General features: G+C 50.5%; 4 protein-coding genes across 4 annotated transcripts; 1 reads left to right on the plus strand and 3 right to left on the minus strand.

Annotated features, from left to right (window-relative positions):
- Nucleotides 1-77: 77 nt before the first annotated feature.
- Nucleotides 78-6012, minus strand: EJ05DRAFT_472690 (chromodomain helicase). The gene is made up of 8 exons (XM_033743234.1): nucleotides 5897-6012; nucleotides 5037-5467; nucleotides 4962-4988; nucleotides 4828-4912; nucleotides 4400-4773; nucleotides 4072-4345; nucleotides 666-4023; nucleotides 78-610 (listed from the first exon to the last, which is right to left on the minus strand). The coding sequence occupies exons 1-8, from the start codon at nucleotides 5901-5903 to the stop codon at nucleotides 445-447; spliced, it is 4722 nt and encodes a 1573-aa protein (XP_033604171.1). The 5' UTR covers nucleotides 5904-6012; the 3' UTR covers nucleotides 78-444.
- Nucleotides 6013-6727: 715 nt separating this feature from the next.
- Nucleotides 6728-8792, plus strand: EJ05DRAFT_182994 (ABC transporter family protein). The gene is made up of 3 exons (XM_033739603.1): nucleotides 6728-8300; nucleotides 8356-8470; nucleotides 8522-8792. Exons 1-2 carry the CDS (start codon nucleotides 6954-6956, stop codon nucleotides 8377-8379), a joined length of 1371 nt encoding a protein of 456 aa, XP_033604172.1. The 5' UTR covers nucleotides 6728-6953; the 3' UTR covers nucleotides 8380-8470; nucleotides 8522-8792.
- Nucleotides 8637-11537, minus strand: EJ05DRAFT_472693 (uncharacterized protein). The gene is made up of 5 exons (XM_033743235.1): nucleotides 11311-11537; nucleotides 11192-11260; nucleotides 10080-11145; nucleotides 9220-10032; nucleotides 8637-9148 (listed from the first exon to the last, which is right to left on the minus strand). Exons 1-5 carry the CDS (start codon nucleotides 11490-11492, stop codon nucleotides 9020-9022), a joined length of 2259 nt encoding a protein of 752 aa, XP_033604173.1. The 5' UTR covers nucleotides 11493-11537; the 3' UTR covers nucleotides 8637-9019.
- A 460-nt stretch (nucleotides 11538-11997) lies between these two features.
- On the minus strand, nucleotides 11998-15230 carry EJ05DRAFT_434213 (protein kinase kin1; the record flags this gene model as incomplete). Its single annotated transcript, XM_033741641.1, has 3 exons — nucleotides 11998-13967; nucleotides 14020-14647; nucleotides 14694-15230. 3 exons carry the CDS (start codon nucleotides 15228-15230, stop codon nucleotides 11998-12000), a joined length of 3135 nt encoding a protein of 1044 aa, XP_033604174.1.
- Nucleotides 15231-16094: the final 864 nt, after the last annotated feature.

Consider the following 16094-nt stretch of genomic DNA (forward strand, 5'->3'; position numbering starts at 1 on the left):
CTGGCGACGGAAAGCCCACTGCAGCTGATCGATCGTCAGTAAAAAATGCTCACTGGACTTTCCCAGACCTCCAGAGTCTCGTGACCCCCCCTATTTTACTATTCACATCCTAGACATGATACATCGCACCAAACATTGAGCTGTAGTAATCCTGATGTCTGTTCAATTCTTGGTACAAGAGTTGCTCTCACGCGCCCGACTCTAATCTCTGGTTCTCTCTGATCATCTACCCCCCCCATGCGCCCGTTTTGTCCTGGATAACAGTAACCGTTGCAAATGCCCGATATACACCGCCCAGTCAACCTGACCGTCACAACACTGTATGCTGATGACCATTCCAAACACCATGCTATGATATGCTTTCAAGGGCACATGAACGGCGGGCTAAGTAAGCCTCGTCATTTCAAAAGATAATCAAAACGCCTGTGATATGCTTCCCCACTCCTAGATCGCCGCGGATGGCTGTCCGTCCTCTTTGCTGCCGTTGCTTTTCATCGCCGACTTCTTCTCCACGTCTTTCTCGAGTTCCTTGTCTCGAAGCCGCTTGTACATCTTCTTGAGCTCTATGTTCGATATCTTCTTGTTTGGCCAGTATGTCACCACGAATGCCCTGCAATGCTGTTAGTACATCGACCTAATAGTCTACACCAACTCGTTAAACATACCAGTATCGATCCTCCAAGGCCTCAGAAGAAGACGTCTTGACGAGTTCCGTTATAAATTCTCCAATCCGGAGAGTCTCAATCTTGAGGATCTTGAGCCGCTGATCGTGTTCAGGCGTGCCTTGTTTCGTGGCCCCCTTGAGGCGATTGAGCCTATCTTGGATTGGCGTGAAGAGAACCGCAACGGCTTTATCACCGCCATGACTGTTGCTTGTCTCCTTCTCAGCCTTTTCGCCCTTCTCCTTTTTCTCTGATGTTGACGTCTCTCCGCTGCCTCGGACGGCGTTCCCATGATTGTGCTGCGGAAGAGTACGCTCAACCACTCTCTGTCGAGGCCGCTCCATGGTCTCACCACTGGGCTTGCGTCGAATCTCGGGTGTGCCATTCCTTTCACTATGATGATTCATGCGGCGATCCATACTTTTTCGGTGGTCGCTATTGCTCTGCGCTCGGTGACGAGACTTCTCTGGTTCGCGTTTACGGTTGCTGTGAGGAGCTGGGCTAGCTGATACACTGGCTCCGTTGTCTTGCCGACCCTTCTGAAGACTCCATTTCTTGTTGTTACGGTGGTGATTTTCGAGAGCCCGTTTGGCAGCCAGGTTCGTACCGTTACTGGTCTTATCCTTCAGGACGCTCATGAGGTAGTTGGCTCGTCGCACGAGGTGGACCGCACCCGGGGACTTGGCGTTCTTTTCCTCGCCCTTGTTACGTTCTTCTTTCTTGTCGACACGGTGTTCTTCGAGGAAGAACTTGTCATTTAATGCTAGGTCGGGATCGTCGCGGATTGCTGTCCATGCACCATAGCCGTGTCGCATTATCCCAACGCAGAGCATGCCATCCTCGCGCGCACCCCAAGGGCACGTGTAATGGGCAGGTTTTGAAGCCTCTGTGATTCGGAACGCTTTATGGTCTGCCACGGCTCCAATCACTTCTTTCAGCATCCTCATCTCATGAGGTCGTTCAGTGATGGTCTCCGCATTGATGCGCTTTACACCCCTGTAGTCGAACAAAACAGCCTTCCTGTCCTTCTTGGTCAGGACCTTGTTAGCTTCGCGCTCCAGAGCGTCCAGCTTGTCTTGCTCTTCTTTGAGGAGTTTCTGGCTGATTCCCACAACTTCATTCATGGTCGCGTGCAAAAGATCGATGTTGCGGCCCACAAGTTTCGCATCCTTGACCATTTCCTCGCCCTTTTCGCTGAGAGAGCCCCACTTCTCATACGCGCGAATCAGATTTCTGGTCTCCTTCTCGCTCAAGGGACGATTGGGATCTTGATCAGGACCAGAGTCGTCGTCAGATGCGTCTTCAGCTGCCGCCGCAATCGCTGCCTGGCGTGCTCTTTTCTTTGCAGCTCTCTGTTCCCTCTCGTCGCTGGGCGCTTTCCTCTTGCGAGGAGCATTTTGTTCGATGACTTCGGCGAGATATTTCTCGTCTTCTTTCTTCTTTTCCTCAGCCTTGATGATGTCAAGATGCTCTTTCGGTATGATCTCATCCCATTCGAGATCGATCTTCACATCCGTGTACTCAAAACTCTTAAGGAAATCCTCACCACCGTCGGACGTCAAGCCTGTTGCCTGTTCCGTCTGATGCTCTTCTGCGTTCTCGAGGACTGCATCAATGTCAAGCTCTTCAAGCCTCTTTTGATTGCCTGTTTGTTCAAACATCTTCTGGCCGCGTCGTTTGAGGATACGATTGATGTCATCTGACGATGTGGGCTCAGCGGTGCTATGTCCAGCACGTGATAGTTTCTCTCTGAAGTCCGTCGCGTCTTTGTCGGTGACACCGCGCTGAATAGTGATGAATTCCAGCATCAGTTTGTTTCTCGCACGCTCGAGTACCTCCTCCTCGACTGTGTCCTTCGAAACCAGGCGGTAAACGCTAACAGGTTTCTTTTGTCCAATACGATGCGCGCGAGCCATAGCTTGCAAGTCAGCTTGCGGATTCCAGTCAGAGTCAAACAAAATGACAGTATCAGCTGTCATGAGATTGATGCCCAGGCCACCGGCTCGTGTCGATAAGAGGAAACAAAAGTCTTTGCTCTCTGGGGCGTTGAAATGATCGATGGCCATTCTTCGGGGGCCAGAAGCGATAGTGCCGTCAAGCCGCTGGTATTGGTGACCGCGAAGCTGCAAATAATCTCCCAGGATGTTAAGCATTTGCACCATCTGACTGAAGATGAGCACTCGATGATTGTCCTTCTTGAGCTTCGTCAGGAGTTGATCAAGGAGCATCATTTTGCCACTGCTTGTGATCAATGCCCTCAGTTGATCCTCGCGAGCGTTGCCGTTTTCAAGCAACCTTTCCTCAACATTTGGAAACATGAAAGGATGATTGCTAGCCTTCTTGAGCTCCATCATGATGTTTAACAGTGACTGCTTTGGTCCTTTAACACCAGCATTGAGAGCAGTGTAGTTCCGGGTGAGGATATTCTTGTAATATTCCAGCTGGATGTCGGAAAGTTCCACGCGGATGATCTTCTCAGTCTTTGGAGGAAGGTCATTCTCCACTTTCGACTTGGTGCGGCGTATCATGTAAGGACTGATAGCATCCGACAATTCCTTGATTTTCCGACTTGCGTCTTCGGATTGTAGATCAAGGTCCTCCTCCACGGTCACCTTGCCAGGCATTAAGAAGTCCATGAGTGCTGATAGTTCGCTGAGAGTATTCTGCATTGGCGTTCCGGTGATGAGGAGGCGACTAGGAACATTAAAGTCCATCAGACGGAGGTAGAGTTGAGAGTCTCTGTTCTTCAGACGATGTGCCTCGTCGACGGCAAGAAATTGCCACTTGACTTGGGACAGGAACGAAGAATCGGCGAGGATGAACTCATATGTAGTCAAAAGGGCATTGAACTTGACTCTCTTGGGATTGTTGTCGACCAGGAGCTCATACTCGCGGATGATCTTGCGAGAGGGTTCGTTGCCGTTGTATACAACATAGTTGAGGTCTGGAGTCCAGTTATTGAAGGTGTCGGCCCATGCTGGAAGAGTTGACAAGGGTACGACGACGAGGAAAGGTCCTTGTTGGTCTCTGTCATGGCGAAGCCAATTCATAAAGGATACAGTCTGGACGGTCTTGCCTAGACCCATCTCATCAGCGAGGATGACATTGTTGCCCTTGCACCAATGATATGCCAAGAAGTTGATGCCACGAAGCTGGAACTCTCGAAGCTCTCCATGCTTGATATAGTCCGGCTGTGTCTTGATTGTTTGATGAGGTTTGCGTGTTGCGACTGCGGATTCGGATTTCTTCGAGACCGGCAGTTGGCTTGAACGATCCAAATATCGATCTATCTCTTTCTGCGATAGTTCGCTAATGAGTTTCGCGTCTTCCCACGTGCTCGATTCGTATTGCAGTCCTTTCCCTAAGAGCTGTTAGATACTAAGTCAAGAATAACATGAGGACAAATTACATTTCACATAGTATTCCGTATCGTTTCCGTCATCACGAATTCCTATTACGCGTTCTACTTGTTGGTAGTCCTCGAGCATGTCCGCGTCACGTTCGCGGTCCAGATGCCACGCCTCCTTTTCTTCCAGAGAGACGTCAGGGTCTTCTAGTATGCGTACTTCTTCCATGACGATCTTGCGCCAGTAGTTTTCGAGCTTGCGATAGCCGCGGTAGCCATTGAGGCTTGCAAATGTTTCCCATGAAGCATGATAGTGAGCGCGGCCGTTCCATTTTATCTGTGAACGCATTAAGAACATGCTCATGTCGAGGGTGCACAAGGCATTGCTTACATTAAATTCGTAGGACTGTTTAGAGACCAGGTCCTCTTTTCCAACGCCTTCTTTCAGTCGGTGTTTGAGGACGACATCGACACCAGTAGAATCTTGTTCGGGGTTGTTGACCCAATAGTTAGGTGTCAACGCGTCAGATTCCAGCTCACTCAATGGGTCCTCCTCATCTTCGTTGTATGTCTGGACTTTGGCAGCCCTTCGAGTTGAGAATCGTACTTCGGCTTGCGATGGGGGTGCGAGACCTGCAGCCACTTGCATCTGGCGTCGTCGTTGTTTCTTTGTGAGGATGTGCTTCTTGTTGTTGACGTACACATCATCTGATTCTGAATCTGAATCTGCAGTAGAGTGCATTACAGGTGTTGCATGATTGGAGACTAGGAGACCACTATGAGCTATGATATGAGAGATGATATACCGATGTGACTTACCTCTGGCAGGAGCTGTAGGTCGACGCTTCTTACGGGCTGGACCACTGACAGCATCAGATCCTGAGTCTTCATCACTGCTGTCGACCTATGAGGCATCAGCAATTGCGACGCGACAGATATTTATCGATACGTACCACTCGACGACGTTGGTTTGCCCGGCCCTGTGCGACTGTTAGTTATTATCATGAGGTTACAAACGGGCGACATACGCTACGTCGAAGACCGAACAACTCAGGGTTATTTCGCATGTGGTCTTCATCATCTTCATCAGTAGCTTTCCGTTTCATGGATCGTCGTGAGTCCTCTGAAGTTGCTGGGCTGTGAGCCTCAGCCACAGGAGGCTCTGGGCTCGGTGACTCCATGTCGTAATCGGCATCATCCTCGCCCTCAGCATCCTCATCTTCGGATGAAGCGACTCCTGCATCAGGCGTTTCCTCCTGCTTTGCGACAGATTGACGGTGGTCCTCTTCTGAGCTGTATGCCTCACCAGGCGCGTCATTGATGTCAGACAGATCGCTTTCGCTGCGATGGTCCATGGGTTTGTAGGAGAGGTTTGCGATACTGGAAGCGTTTGTAAAGCCGTTCGTATGTGGTTCGAGGTTCACGAAGTCTCGTGAGAGTGATTGGGAGATGGCTCCCGCTGTAATGAGCGACGTTAGTGATGAAGTTGACCTGTACAAAATCTGCAGGGAGCGGTCTGAATGCGACTCGAACATAGACAGACAGGCGACTCTAAGCAAGTACAATCGTCCAGAGTGTGACTTTAAAGGGAATAGTAGTCGCAGTGTACATGGGGGGAGTAGGTATTGATGACTTTGGAGATGGCAGCGGTGAAGGTACACCTGAAGGATCAATGATGGCTCAGAGAGTGACCAAAGACATCAGGAAGCCTTGGAAAGGTGCAATAGGTAGGAAACACCTCTCAGAAGACTGGAGCAAGCATATATCGTCCATATAGCAGACGTAGTAGATGGATTTGATAGAGAACGCTGGGCGACAGGATGGCCGCCTGCCCAGCTCCAGGAGCGCGCGCATAAATCTAGCATATTCAAAGAAAGAGATCACTTACAGTCCATAGCTCGGGAGTCACTTCGGAATATATATGTAGGAAAAAGTGGTTTGACAGTATGGGGGTGGGTGGGTGCGTGTGTGTGGTGTATTGGAGTAGCAGTTTATTGATGAGCGAGGGAAAGCGCGCGGAGCGAGGTCTAGGTTTAAGCACCAGCGTTGAAGCGGCTGAGGCACTAAGGCATCATCTTCAGAGCGCGCCCGCGAATTACCCGTGCTATTCCGTGTAGAGAATTCCATGGTACAGGCGAGCCAAACACAGTGTAGGGAGAGTCGCTTACCGCCCCAGTGCTCCCCGCGGTGCCGCGAAAAAATGCCCCTCCTGCAACTGCTGTATACATTTCGCGTAGTGTTGAATAATATCTCGACATCTGCTTTCGAGATCTGCCAGCAACGACAGCGTACACTAGATTCTACATTGCCATTGCTGCCGTTGCTTCGCTGCTCTCTACAGAATGTCGGACAAACTTACTCGGTATGCATGACGCCAGTGCAATGCAATGTGTGTATGCTGACCCGTCTTGTCCAGTATTGCAATCGTGAATAGCGACAAGGCCAGTCTTCTGAACCCCACCCACCCTTCCGTCGCGGTTCTGACATATCGGAATACAGTGCAAACCCAAGAAATGTCGTCAGGAGTGTAAAAAGTCTTGCCCAGTCGTGCGGACTGGCAAGCTATGTATTGAAGTCGACCCGACCTCCAAGATAGCCTTTATCTCAGAGAGACTGTGTATTGGATGCGGTATCTGTCCAAAGAAGTGCCCTTTCGATGCGATCAACATTATCAATCTGCCCACGAATCTCGAGACTCAAGTGGCTCATCGCTACTCCGCAAACAGCTTCAAGCTCCACAGATTGCCTTTGCCTCGACCCGGTGAAGTGCTCGGGTTGGTTGGAACAAACGGTATCGGGAAGAGCACAGCCTTGAAGATTCTTAGTGGAAAGCTGAAGCCAAACTTGGGAAGATATGACAACCCTCCTGACTGGGCAGAGATCCTGAAACACTACCGTGGATCAGAGCTTCAGAGTCAGTTACTCTCTTCTCGAAGAAACTCCAAATGCTGATGAGCGTAGATTACTTCAAGAAGGTCCTCGAAGATGATCTCAAGTCTGTCATTAAGCCACAGTATGTCGACCAGATTCCAAGGGCTATCCGTGGCCCTGTGAAAAGCGTTGGTGGTCTCATCAAATCACGCGCAACTATGGATAACCTGGAGGAGATTCTGGATGTACTTGAGCTAAGACAAGTCATCGACCGAGACGTCAGTCTTCTCTCTGGTGGCGAGCTGCAACGATTCGCTATTGGAACGACCTGCGTGGCCAAAGCTGATGTGTACATGTTTGATGAACCATCGTCCTTCTTGGACGTCAAACAGCGTCTCAATGCCAGTAAGATGATCCGCAGTCTCCTTCGCCCTGACGACTACGTGATCGTGGTCGAGCATGATCTGGCAATTCTTGACTACCTTTCCGATTTCATTTGCGTCTTGTACGGCAAACCGGCTGTCTACGGTGTCGTGACTATGCCTGCAAGTGTCCGCGAAGGCATCAACATCTTCCTTGACGGCAATATTCCAACAGAGAATCTGCGCTTCAGAGAGGAGTCTCTCACATTCCGTGTCGGTGAGGCTGGTGAAGAGTTCATCATGGACCGCAGTAACGACTACGGGTATCCCAAGATGGAGAAGACCCTGGGCGACTTCCACCTGAGCATCGAAGCTGGCTCCTTCACCGGCTCTGAAATCATTGTCATGATGGGCGAGAACGGCACTGGCAAGACGACCTTCTGCCGTATGCTCGCAGGCGCAGAGAAGCCCGACGGCGGTAAATCCATTCCGCCCATGAGCATCAGCATGAAACCACAAAAGATCACCCCCAAATTCCAGGGCACCGTGCGCCAGCTTTTCATGAAGCAGATCCGCGCCGCCTTCCTCAACCCCCAGTTCCAGACCGACGTCTACAAGCCGCTCAAGCTCGACGACTTCATCGACCAGGAAGTGCAGAACCTGTCCGGTGGTGAACTGCAACGTGTTGCCATCGTGCTCTCTCTGGGCAAGCCCGCCGACATCTACGTCATTGACGAGCCCAGCGCGTACCTCGACTCCGAGCAGCGCATCATCGCCGCCCGCGTCATCAAGCGCTACATTATGCATCTCAAGAAGACGGCCTTTGTCGTCGAGCACGACTTCATCATGGCGACATACCTTGCCGACCGTGTCATTGTCTTTGAGGGCCAGCCGTCCATTGATTCCCGCGCCAATTCGCCCGAGAGTCTCCTGACCGGCTGTAACAAGTTTCTGAAGAACTTGGACGTCACGTTCAGACGCGATCCCAGCACGTACCGCCCGCGTATCAACAAGCAGAACTCGCAGCTTGACCAGGAACAGAAGCTCTCCGGGAACTTCGTAAGTGTTGGAAAAGAGGGCTAATTATACCTATATGCTAACCCTTCGATCACAGTTCTTCCTAGAGGAAGAGAGTTGAAATTGTTCTTCCTGAAAGCTTCCCAAAGACTTATCCGGCCGCGTCCCGGTTACCAGAGTCGTTATGCAAGCGTGATGCACCATTCTTCAGCGTAAGTACTGTTTCTCGACTAAGTCACCCACGTCAACTAAACTGTCCTAAGCCCACCGTGACCAGTCTTGTTCGGTGCGAGAACGAACAGCTACTGCTACGCAGTTGAGGATATATTGAACTGGGCATGGACGAGGACGTCACAGATGAAAGTGCACGAGTAGAGACGATGATGAAACTGGCAATAAATATATTACATTTTCGTGATTTTTAAGAGCAAAACGGGCCTACTAGTGCTTCCAGACGAGCGTGCATGTTTCAGAGTGCTGCTAAAAGCTGGACTTATGTTACGCTTCACACCGAAGCAATGCTGTGCTATTGTGAAGCGAATCCGTGATTAAGAACCTCAGATATGGGACGTACCGAGTTTTGTGTGAACCGAGAGCTGCTGTCAATTGTGAAATGAAAACCGTACAAGGGGGGGCTGTGTGTGTGTGTGCAAACGTGGTGGTGTCCGAAATCGCTCAAAGCCGTTGGTCATGTACTGAAAACTACCGTTGCGGTGAGATGACTGTCCGTAGACTCGGCAGAACATACCGTCATCGGCGGCTTAATCTTCCTCGATTTCTCCTTCCTCACTGCCGGAACGAAGGCCTGGATCTTCCTTTGCCGGGACGGGTTCCGGCGGAGGCGACTTCGTCTTGCGTGGCGAGGGCGATCTTCGGTCGCGTTTGTTGCGCTATATCATAATATTAACGGCGGGAGCACGAACAAGAATGGAGACAAGGAGGAAGTTGATGCTGATCTCACCTTTATATCCCTTCGACTTCCAAGGCTCTCCGTATCACTCTCTCTGCGTCGTCGTACACTTCCAGGTCTGCTGTCTCCGTAGTCGAGCTCACTGCCTCTTTCACGAGGATCTACACGACTCACGTACGAACGCTCCCGCTCTGCCTCTCGCTCCCGCCTCTCTCGCTCATAGTGGCTCTGGGCGACTGACCTTCTGTCGTATTTGTCACGCTCGTCCCGATCTCTGTTCCTGTATGGAGGTGGCGACAATCCCAGACTTGACTTCCGATACTGCTTTTCACGATCGGCTTGTGCTTTCCTGCGGTCGGCTTCGTAGGGGTCAGATTCTGGGGTTCGGCTGCGATGGCGCCCAGAGTGGCCATTACGGTGATCTCGATCGCGCTCACGGGGCCGTTCACGATCCTTTTCCCTGTCGTTACGGCGGCTGCGATCTCTCTCTCGGCGATCTCTATCGTCTTCCATCCTTTCCTTGAGACGAACGATATGTTTGTCAAACGCAGATCGGCGTAGTTCATCAGAATCGATAGCATGGTACTCTTCATACTTCTCTAAACGTAGACGTACCTTCTCCCACGCGTCATCAAGAGTGACAGGAGGCTCGAGACGCTTGATTTTGGATCGCAGAGCCTCAACGGCTTTGCGCTGATGACGATCAGCATAGTGCCGGTCATCTTCATCACGCTTCCGGGACTTATCCTGCAACCTCTTGAATATAATCTTGAGAGTGTCGTAATTCATGCCAGAGGTCTTGCGGTCACGTCGCACAACGTCCATATATTCCTCGAGGGATGTCTTAGAGGTTATTTGGAAGTTCTGTAAACCAATTAGCAGTGAACAATACCTCCAGGAATGGCTCTTACCCCAAGGGCACTGTCAACGTCATGTTTCTTGTCTTTGAGTGACTCCTCTTCTCTCTGAATCATGTCCCAAAACAGATCCAGGGGAGTAGATCCTGACTGACCGAGCATTGCTTTATAGCGGGGGTCGTCTTTGATATATTCATGTACTTCCATCCATCTCGTCTCGGCATTGATCTTCCCTTCACTGCGGAGACCTTCCAGAAGATCAATAAAATGATCGCGGTTGGTGCGGTCCTTTCGTGTTTTGAGATTCTTGTCTTTTTGTCGAGCGTCGTTAAACTTTCGCTCGAGAGACTTGATATGATTTTCAAAGGTCTTCAAGACGTCAAGTTTCGTCATATCCTTGAATTTCTCATCATTCTGGAACTTTTCTGTGGACAGTATGATGCTCTCGGCTTCCTTCCAGCGAGTGTAGGGTTCAAGGTCCAGTGCACTAAGGTCGTTGGCCATTTGCTCCAAAGCTGCCGAGCGGTTTGAGACCTCGCGCTCCTTATGTGCCTTCTTCAGCTCTACGATGTACTCCTCGAAAAGCTGTCTGCGCTCTTCGTCGCTTTTTGCAGATCTATAGATAGTCTCGCCTGCAATGATTGGCTGAACAGTCTTCCATCGGGAGTAATGCTTGATTTCAGGGTGACTCTTGAGCATATTATTGAAGTCTGTACGTAGCTTAGCAAGTCGGTCCCGCTCCTTGTCTTTCTCCTGCGCGCGCAGATCGATGACGTATTTTTCAAACGCAAGCTTCCTGTCTTTTGGATCTTTCACTGCTCGGAACTGCGGGTCCTTTATTGTAGCTTTCATGGTGGCCTCCCATGTCCAATCCGCTTGTACACCGACGCGCTTAAAGAGCTTGAACAAGGCCGCTTCCGCCTCTTCGATTGTAGCATAATCTTGTTCAGGTTGTGATCCATACGGTGCATTGTTTGAAGAAGGGTACATTGACTGTCTGTCATGACCCATCCTATCACGCGGATAATCGTCGCGATCTCGATCGCGGTCGCGGTCGCGGTCGCGTTCGCGTGGCTCATACGATGGCATGGAGGTACCACCAGCTACAAAGGTTGGGGCACTAGACGGCGATTAGTGATGCCATTATGCGCGCGGACAAAACATACGCAGCAGTTGGTCGCGGTGGTAAGGAGCTTTGTACTGGAGCAGAGCCTCGCATTTCGGCGGGCATCTCCCTGTTATGGTTGTTAGTTAGAACCACAGATGATAACTAGAAAGAGCTTGCCATTTCGTCTCTTTTGTCTCTTCATTGTGATAATACTTTCGACCGTCGCTATGCGTATGTTCTTTCCAAGGATGGTAACCGTCTGGCCGATTCCATACGGTTTGATTCGTTGTCGCGTTGAAGTAGTATGGTCTTCCTTCTGGAGTCTCGAAGCGACGCCATGTCGCTGGAGTTGTACTCATCACGATTTAATGATACACGGCTGTCGATGAATATTGAGTTCAAAGGCAGTCTTTGTGATACGCGTAGGTAGCCACGGAGCTTAAAGTGTGATGGGAAAGCGGGCCGGTGTTTCTCCGATTGGTTTGACGCGGTCAGTAACAGACAAACGACTCAAATATGGGTTTTGCGAATAAGCTCGTCAATACGCTTCTAAATCATAACACAATAGGTTATCGAGGGAAAGTTTGTATGGTTCTGACTACTGGACTTGATTACTTTGATCTGTGAATGGAGAGCCACATAAGAATATTCTGAGATTTCAGTAAGTCCAGGCCCTCCTTGAACAACGAAACGCTGGACTGAAGGAATATGAGCGAGCGACTAACAGCTCGCAATAACTTTGTATACATGTTAACAAAAAAAGATTCGTCAGTCGCCCCAAAAAATTGCTCACCAAACTGAACGTCAAGGTCGAAAGCCGAGCTGAAAAGTCGAATAATATCAAACGCCAACAGGCTACAATCGCTACAATCGCAATTCGTCGAGAATCTTCTGTGCCATGTTCTTATACTGCCATGTTCCACCGTCAACCTTCTTGAATTGTATACCATGGAGTGAAAGAAGTGGGACTTTCACTAACACAATTTCAAAGCGAAGTATCATGCTGCCACCAAGATCACTTTGGACATGAGTCGTTGTTTCGCCCGCAGCTCTTGCACGAGACCGTTTATGATCGTCACGGCCAACACTTTCATCGGAGGCTTCCGAGTTCGTATAGCTCTGATCCAGCTGTCCCGATCGATGTCGGGATGATCTGGGCGTATTTGGGGCTTTATGCAGATCGCGAAAGTCATCCTTGTCACGATCTGATGGCATGAAACCAAAGCTGATTCGTCGTTTTTCCTTGGTGTCCCTTGCATTAAGCTGAGATGGAGGATCGACAACCTTGTTGAGATCGATACTGGGCGCATGACGGCAACTGAACCCTCCTCTAATTTCGGAATACTGCACTCCGATCTCCTTCAAGACTCTTATGATGTCTGCGCGAATGACGGGTAGAGGCTTGTTGCTAGTCGTGGATACGCTGAACAGGCCTTTCAAGTAGACGGGCTTCATAATTTCCGGGCTGCGAGAGCCATCTACTGCTTCCTCTTCGGCTAGTTCTTGGTCTGTCTCTTCTGGAACATGCGAGTCCCTAGTAACATCTCTTCGAGCACGCCGCGCTTGAATGCTTTCCCTACGGGCATGTCCTAAAGACTTGGCTCGCATAGCAGGACCTCTGGGTCGAGCTGCTTCGTTGTGGGTCTCCTCCGACGCAGCATCGCCAGCTGTACGCTTCTCGCTTATACTGGATTTATCTGATTCACTCGTCGGTCGAGGTTCAGTAGCAGATACTCCGCGACGGCTGAGTCGCCTCCTGAGATCGGTTGAATTGACACTGGCAGACCTCCCTAATGCTCTAATCCGCTTGGTGGCACTTCCGGCTGTATTGCCTCCGGTGCTATTGGGTGCCAACAGCTCATGCTGTTGCTGAGATTCGGTGGGTGGTAGCGTTGATGTTGATGGCGCCTCTTTATCACGGACCCTCCTGACACTGAAGCTCTTACGGGGAGTACTTGACGATTCTGGAGGACCTGACACAGAGACTCTTGGTGGTCCATGTGACTTTTCGCGATCTGGTTCACGATGCTTGCGAGTGCTGAACCTTCGCAATAGAGCGCCAGCGGTGCTACTCTTCTTGACCTGGGGTTGTTCGCTCGGTGGAGTGACAATTGCTGGGGATGCTGGTCCAGCGGAAGTTTTCAAGGCCAGGTCCTGCATGGCTTGTTGAACTTCGTCTTCACCATGAGTTCGAGCTCTTGGTCTTGATCTTCCACCAGTCGGCTTCTCACCCGGCATCTCATAAGATGCGTGGTTCGTGTACGCTGCTTCTGGCGGCACAAGGTCGGGGATTCTCAGCGGTTTCTCACCCGGACTAGTCGGTAGGCCAAGCGCGCCAGGATTTACCTCTTGCTGATCGCGCTCAAGTTTCTCTTTCTGGAGGTAGTAAACAGATATCAAAGGGCTGAACGCATTGACAGGGTCAGAGCCGACTGACAAAGCTTCTGCTGATGGATTGGTGAGTGTGTCGCGGCTCGTAGTTGAGTTTCGACGTTTGTAGAAGACTGTGTCGAAAACACCACGCTTGCGCTCAGTCTCAGGGGTTTGCACTTGGTTCTTTTGGGCAGCGGATCTGACTGCGCGATGGTAGTCGTCAGAATCAAGCAAACTTGTAAGTTGGGTATTGATGTATTCTGTGGTCCCAAAATCGAAACCTTGCATACCCTTGACGACATCAGGGTCCAAGGGCAATTGGAGGGGCTCTCTCTGGGGAAGATAGTTTTCAGGAGGAGCATTGAAGCCTTTGGTGATCCATGGGTGGTTCAAAATTTCTGATAGCGATGCACGCTGCCGTGGGTCGGTGACAAGCATTCTGGATATAAGGTTCTTGCACTCTTTTGTCATATCAGCCCAGCCGTCCTTAGTACACCTACAGCAAAGACTTACCGGCAGACAGCCAAGGAGGATACTCGACGTATCCTTTTTTGATCTTCGCATGTAGTTGAGGCATGCTTTGATCATCGAAAGGTACCTTTCCGCACACCAGGACATAGAGGACTATACCAAAGCTCCAAATGTCGACCTCAGGTCCGGTGTATTGCTTTGCCTGTAGCAGTTCGGGGGCCGCAAAGTACAAACTGCCGCAGAATGTCTTGAGATGGCTCTTAGGCGAGAACAAGTTGCTCAAGCCAAAATCGATAATCTTGATATCGCCAGTCTTGCTAATTAGAATGTTCTCAATCTTGAGATCTCGATGAACGATGCTGTTGCGGTGGCAATAATCTAACGCACTTGCAATCTGACGGCCAAACTTGCGCGCTTGCTTTTCCTTCAATCGGCCGTGTGATATGATGTAATCCAACATCTGTCCGCCATTGACATATTCGAAGAGCATATACCAATGATTCGCAGTCCGGACTACGTCGCGCATACCGCAGATGTATGGATGATGAACAAGACTGACGATTGCAGCTTCTCGAGCAGTCCTGACTTCTTTGGAGTGATCGGCTCTCTCACGATCCTGTTGCGTCTTATGTTCGTCTGTTGACTGCCGTGGAACGATCTTGACAGCGACCTAGACATCATTAGAGTGGTGTTATGGAGGATCCCATAATAGTTACCTGTTCTCCGGTTTCAACATTCTTTGCAAGCTTGACTTTACCCATACTTCCGGCACCGATGGTCTTTCCCAGTGCCCAAACTCCTGTTGCAGCTTCTATTGTTGTTCTGCGCCCCCTTGAGGTCTGCCCTTGAGTCCTACTGCTGCTCCCGGCGCCAGAGATACCGTTTGTAGTCGCCGAGACGTCCGAAGCATATCTTGCATGCCCATGTCTTGAACCAGTATTGTGTGAGCTTCGGGTGGAGTCATTCCTCCCGGGCGCAGTGGTACGCTCGCGTGAAGAAGCTCTCTGGGCTGGCTGTTGTGCGATATTGGTTTGTTCAAAATCTCGTCGTGCGACATTGGTGAGATTAGGATGGTGGGATGCAGAATTCGAGTGAGTATGCGAATGAGACTGTGAGAGAGATCTATGGGGTGTAGCGGTCGAAGATGTCGACGGTCGTGTAGCAGTGGAATGAGTCCGAAGCGGTCGGTCGCCATGGCGGGAACTTGGCGAATTACGAACAATGGCAGGCGATGACGGCGCTGTGCTGGACATGGCTATTTCTGCGCTTTCAGATTGTCCTCTGTGGTAGCAAGAATTGCAGAGAAATGAGGCGTCAAGGTGTTCGTCTGAGAAGAGAGCTCGCGTATGCAAGGACCGGTTGGGCTGCGGGGAGCTTTCGAACGCGCAATCTTGTCCAGCAGATAGGGAGTAGCAGGAAGATTATAGAAGGAGGTGTGAATGGGCGAAGTGAATGATGCGAGTAAGTTCAATGAATAGGAGTTGTCAGCGTCGTCGCTGATGTTTAGATTGTCCAGTCCAAAAGACGTGGAGGGGTGTTGACAAGCCTGGGGGGCTGGGGAGCGAATGCAGCACGCTCACAAAGGCAATCAGCGAAGGTCATGAGCCTTGCCAGCCGTGAACATGTATTGAAGAAGTATGATAGTGTCGCTGCACGGAAGAGCAAATACCAGGAGCAGATCCAGAAAGGGAAGACAGTTGTTGGAAGAGTCGGATAGAAGCCTGAGGTCAGGCAAGGCTCTTGGAAAGGTGCATTGGAAGCTGAAGGGCAAGGTAGGTAAGTAGAGCGTAGTGCGTAGGGTGTACCAAGACGCGCCAGGCACCAAAACTCCCGGTTGTTCGTTCTGCTGAGGTGTTGAAGAGGGGGAAATGCCTCCCGAGGAGCTAATGCTTGGGAAAGCTGTTAGGCTCTTAGCTGGCCGTTATTAGGCGCGGTATTAATTTGGTGAACCGTGAAAAAACCATGGATTCCACGATGGCCATCGACAGCAAGTAACCAGAGTCATCGATCGCTTGCTTGAGTCAAAATGCCTTGCGATAAATAATGTTCCGAATGCACACAGGCGCATTAGGAGGTATAGACGTGGGGCAACTTGTCGAATGCACTGTACTGTACTG

This window comes from Pseudovirgaria hyperparasitica (genome assembly GCF_010093815.1).
Source record: "Pseudovirgaria hyperparasitica strain CBS 121739 unplaced genomic scaffold EJ05scaffold_2, whole genome shotgun sequence".
NCBI classification, from domain to species: Eukaryota; Fungi; Ascomycota; class Dothideomycetes; order Acrospermales; family Acrospermaceae; genus Pseudovirgaria; species Pseudovirgaria hyperparasitica.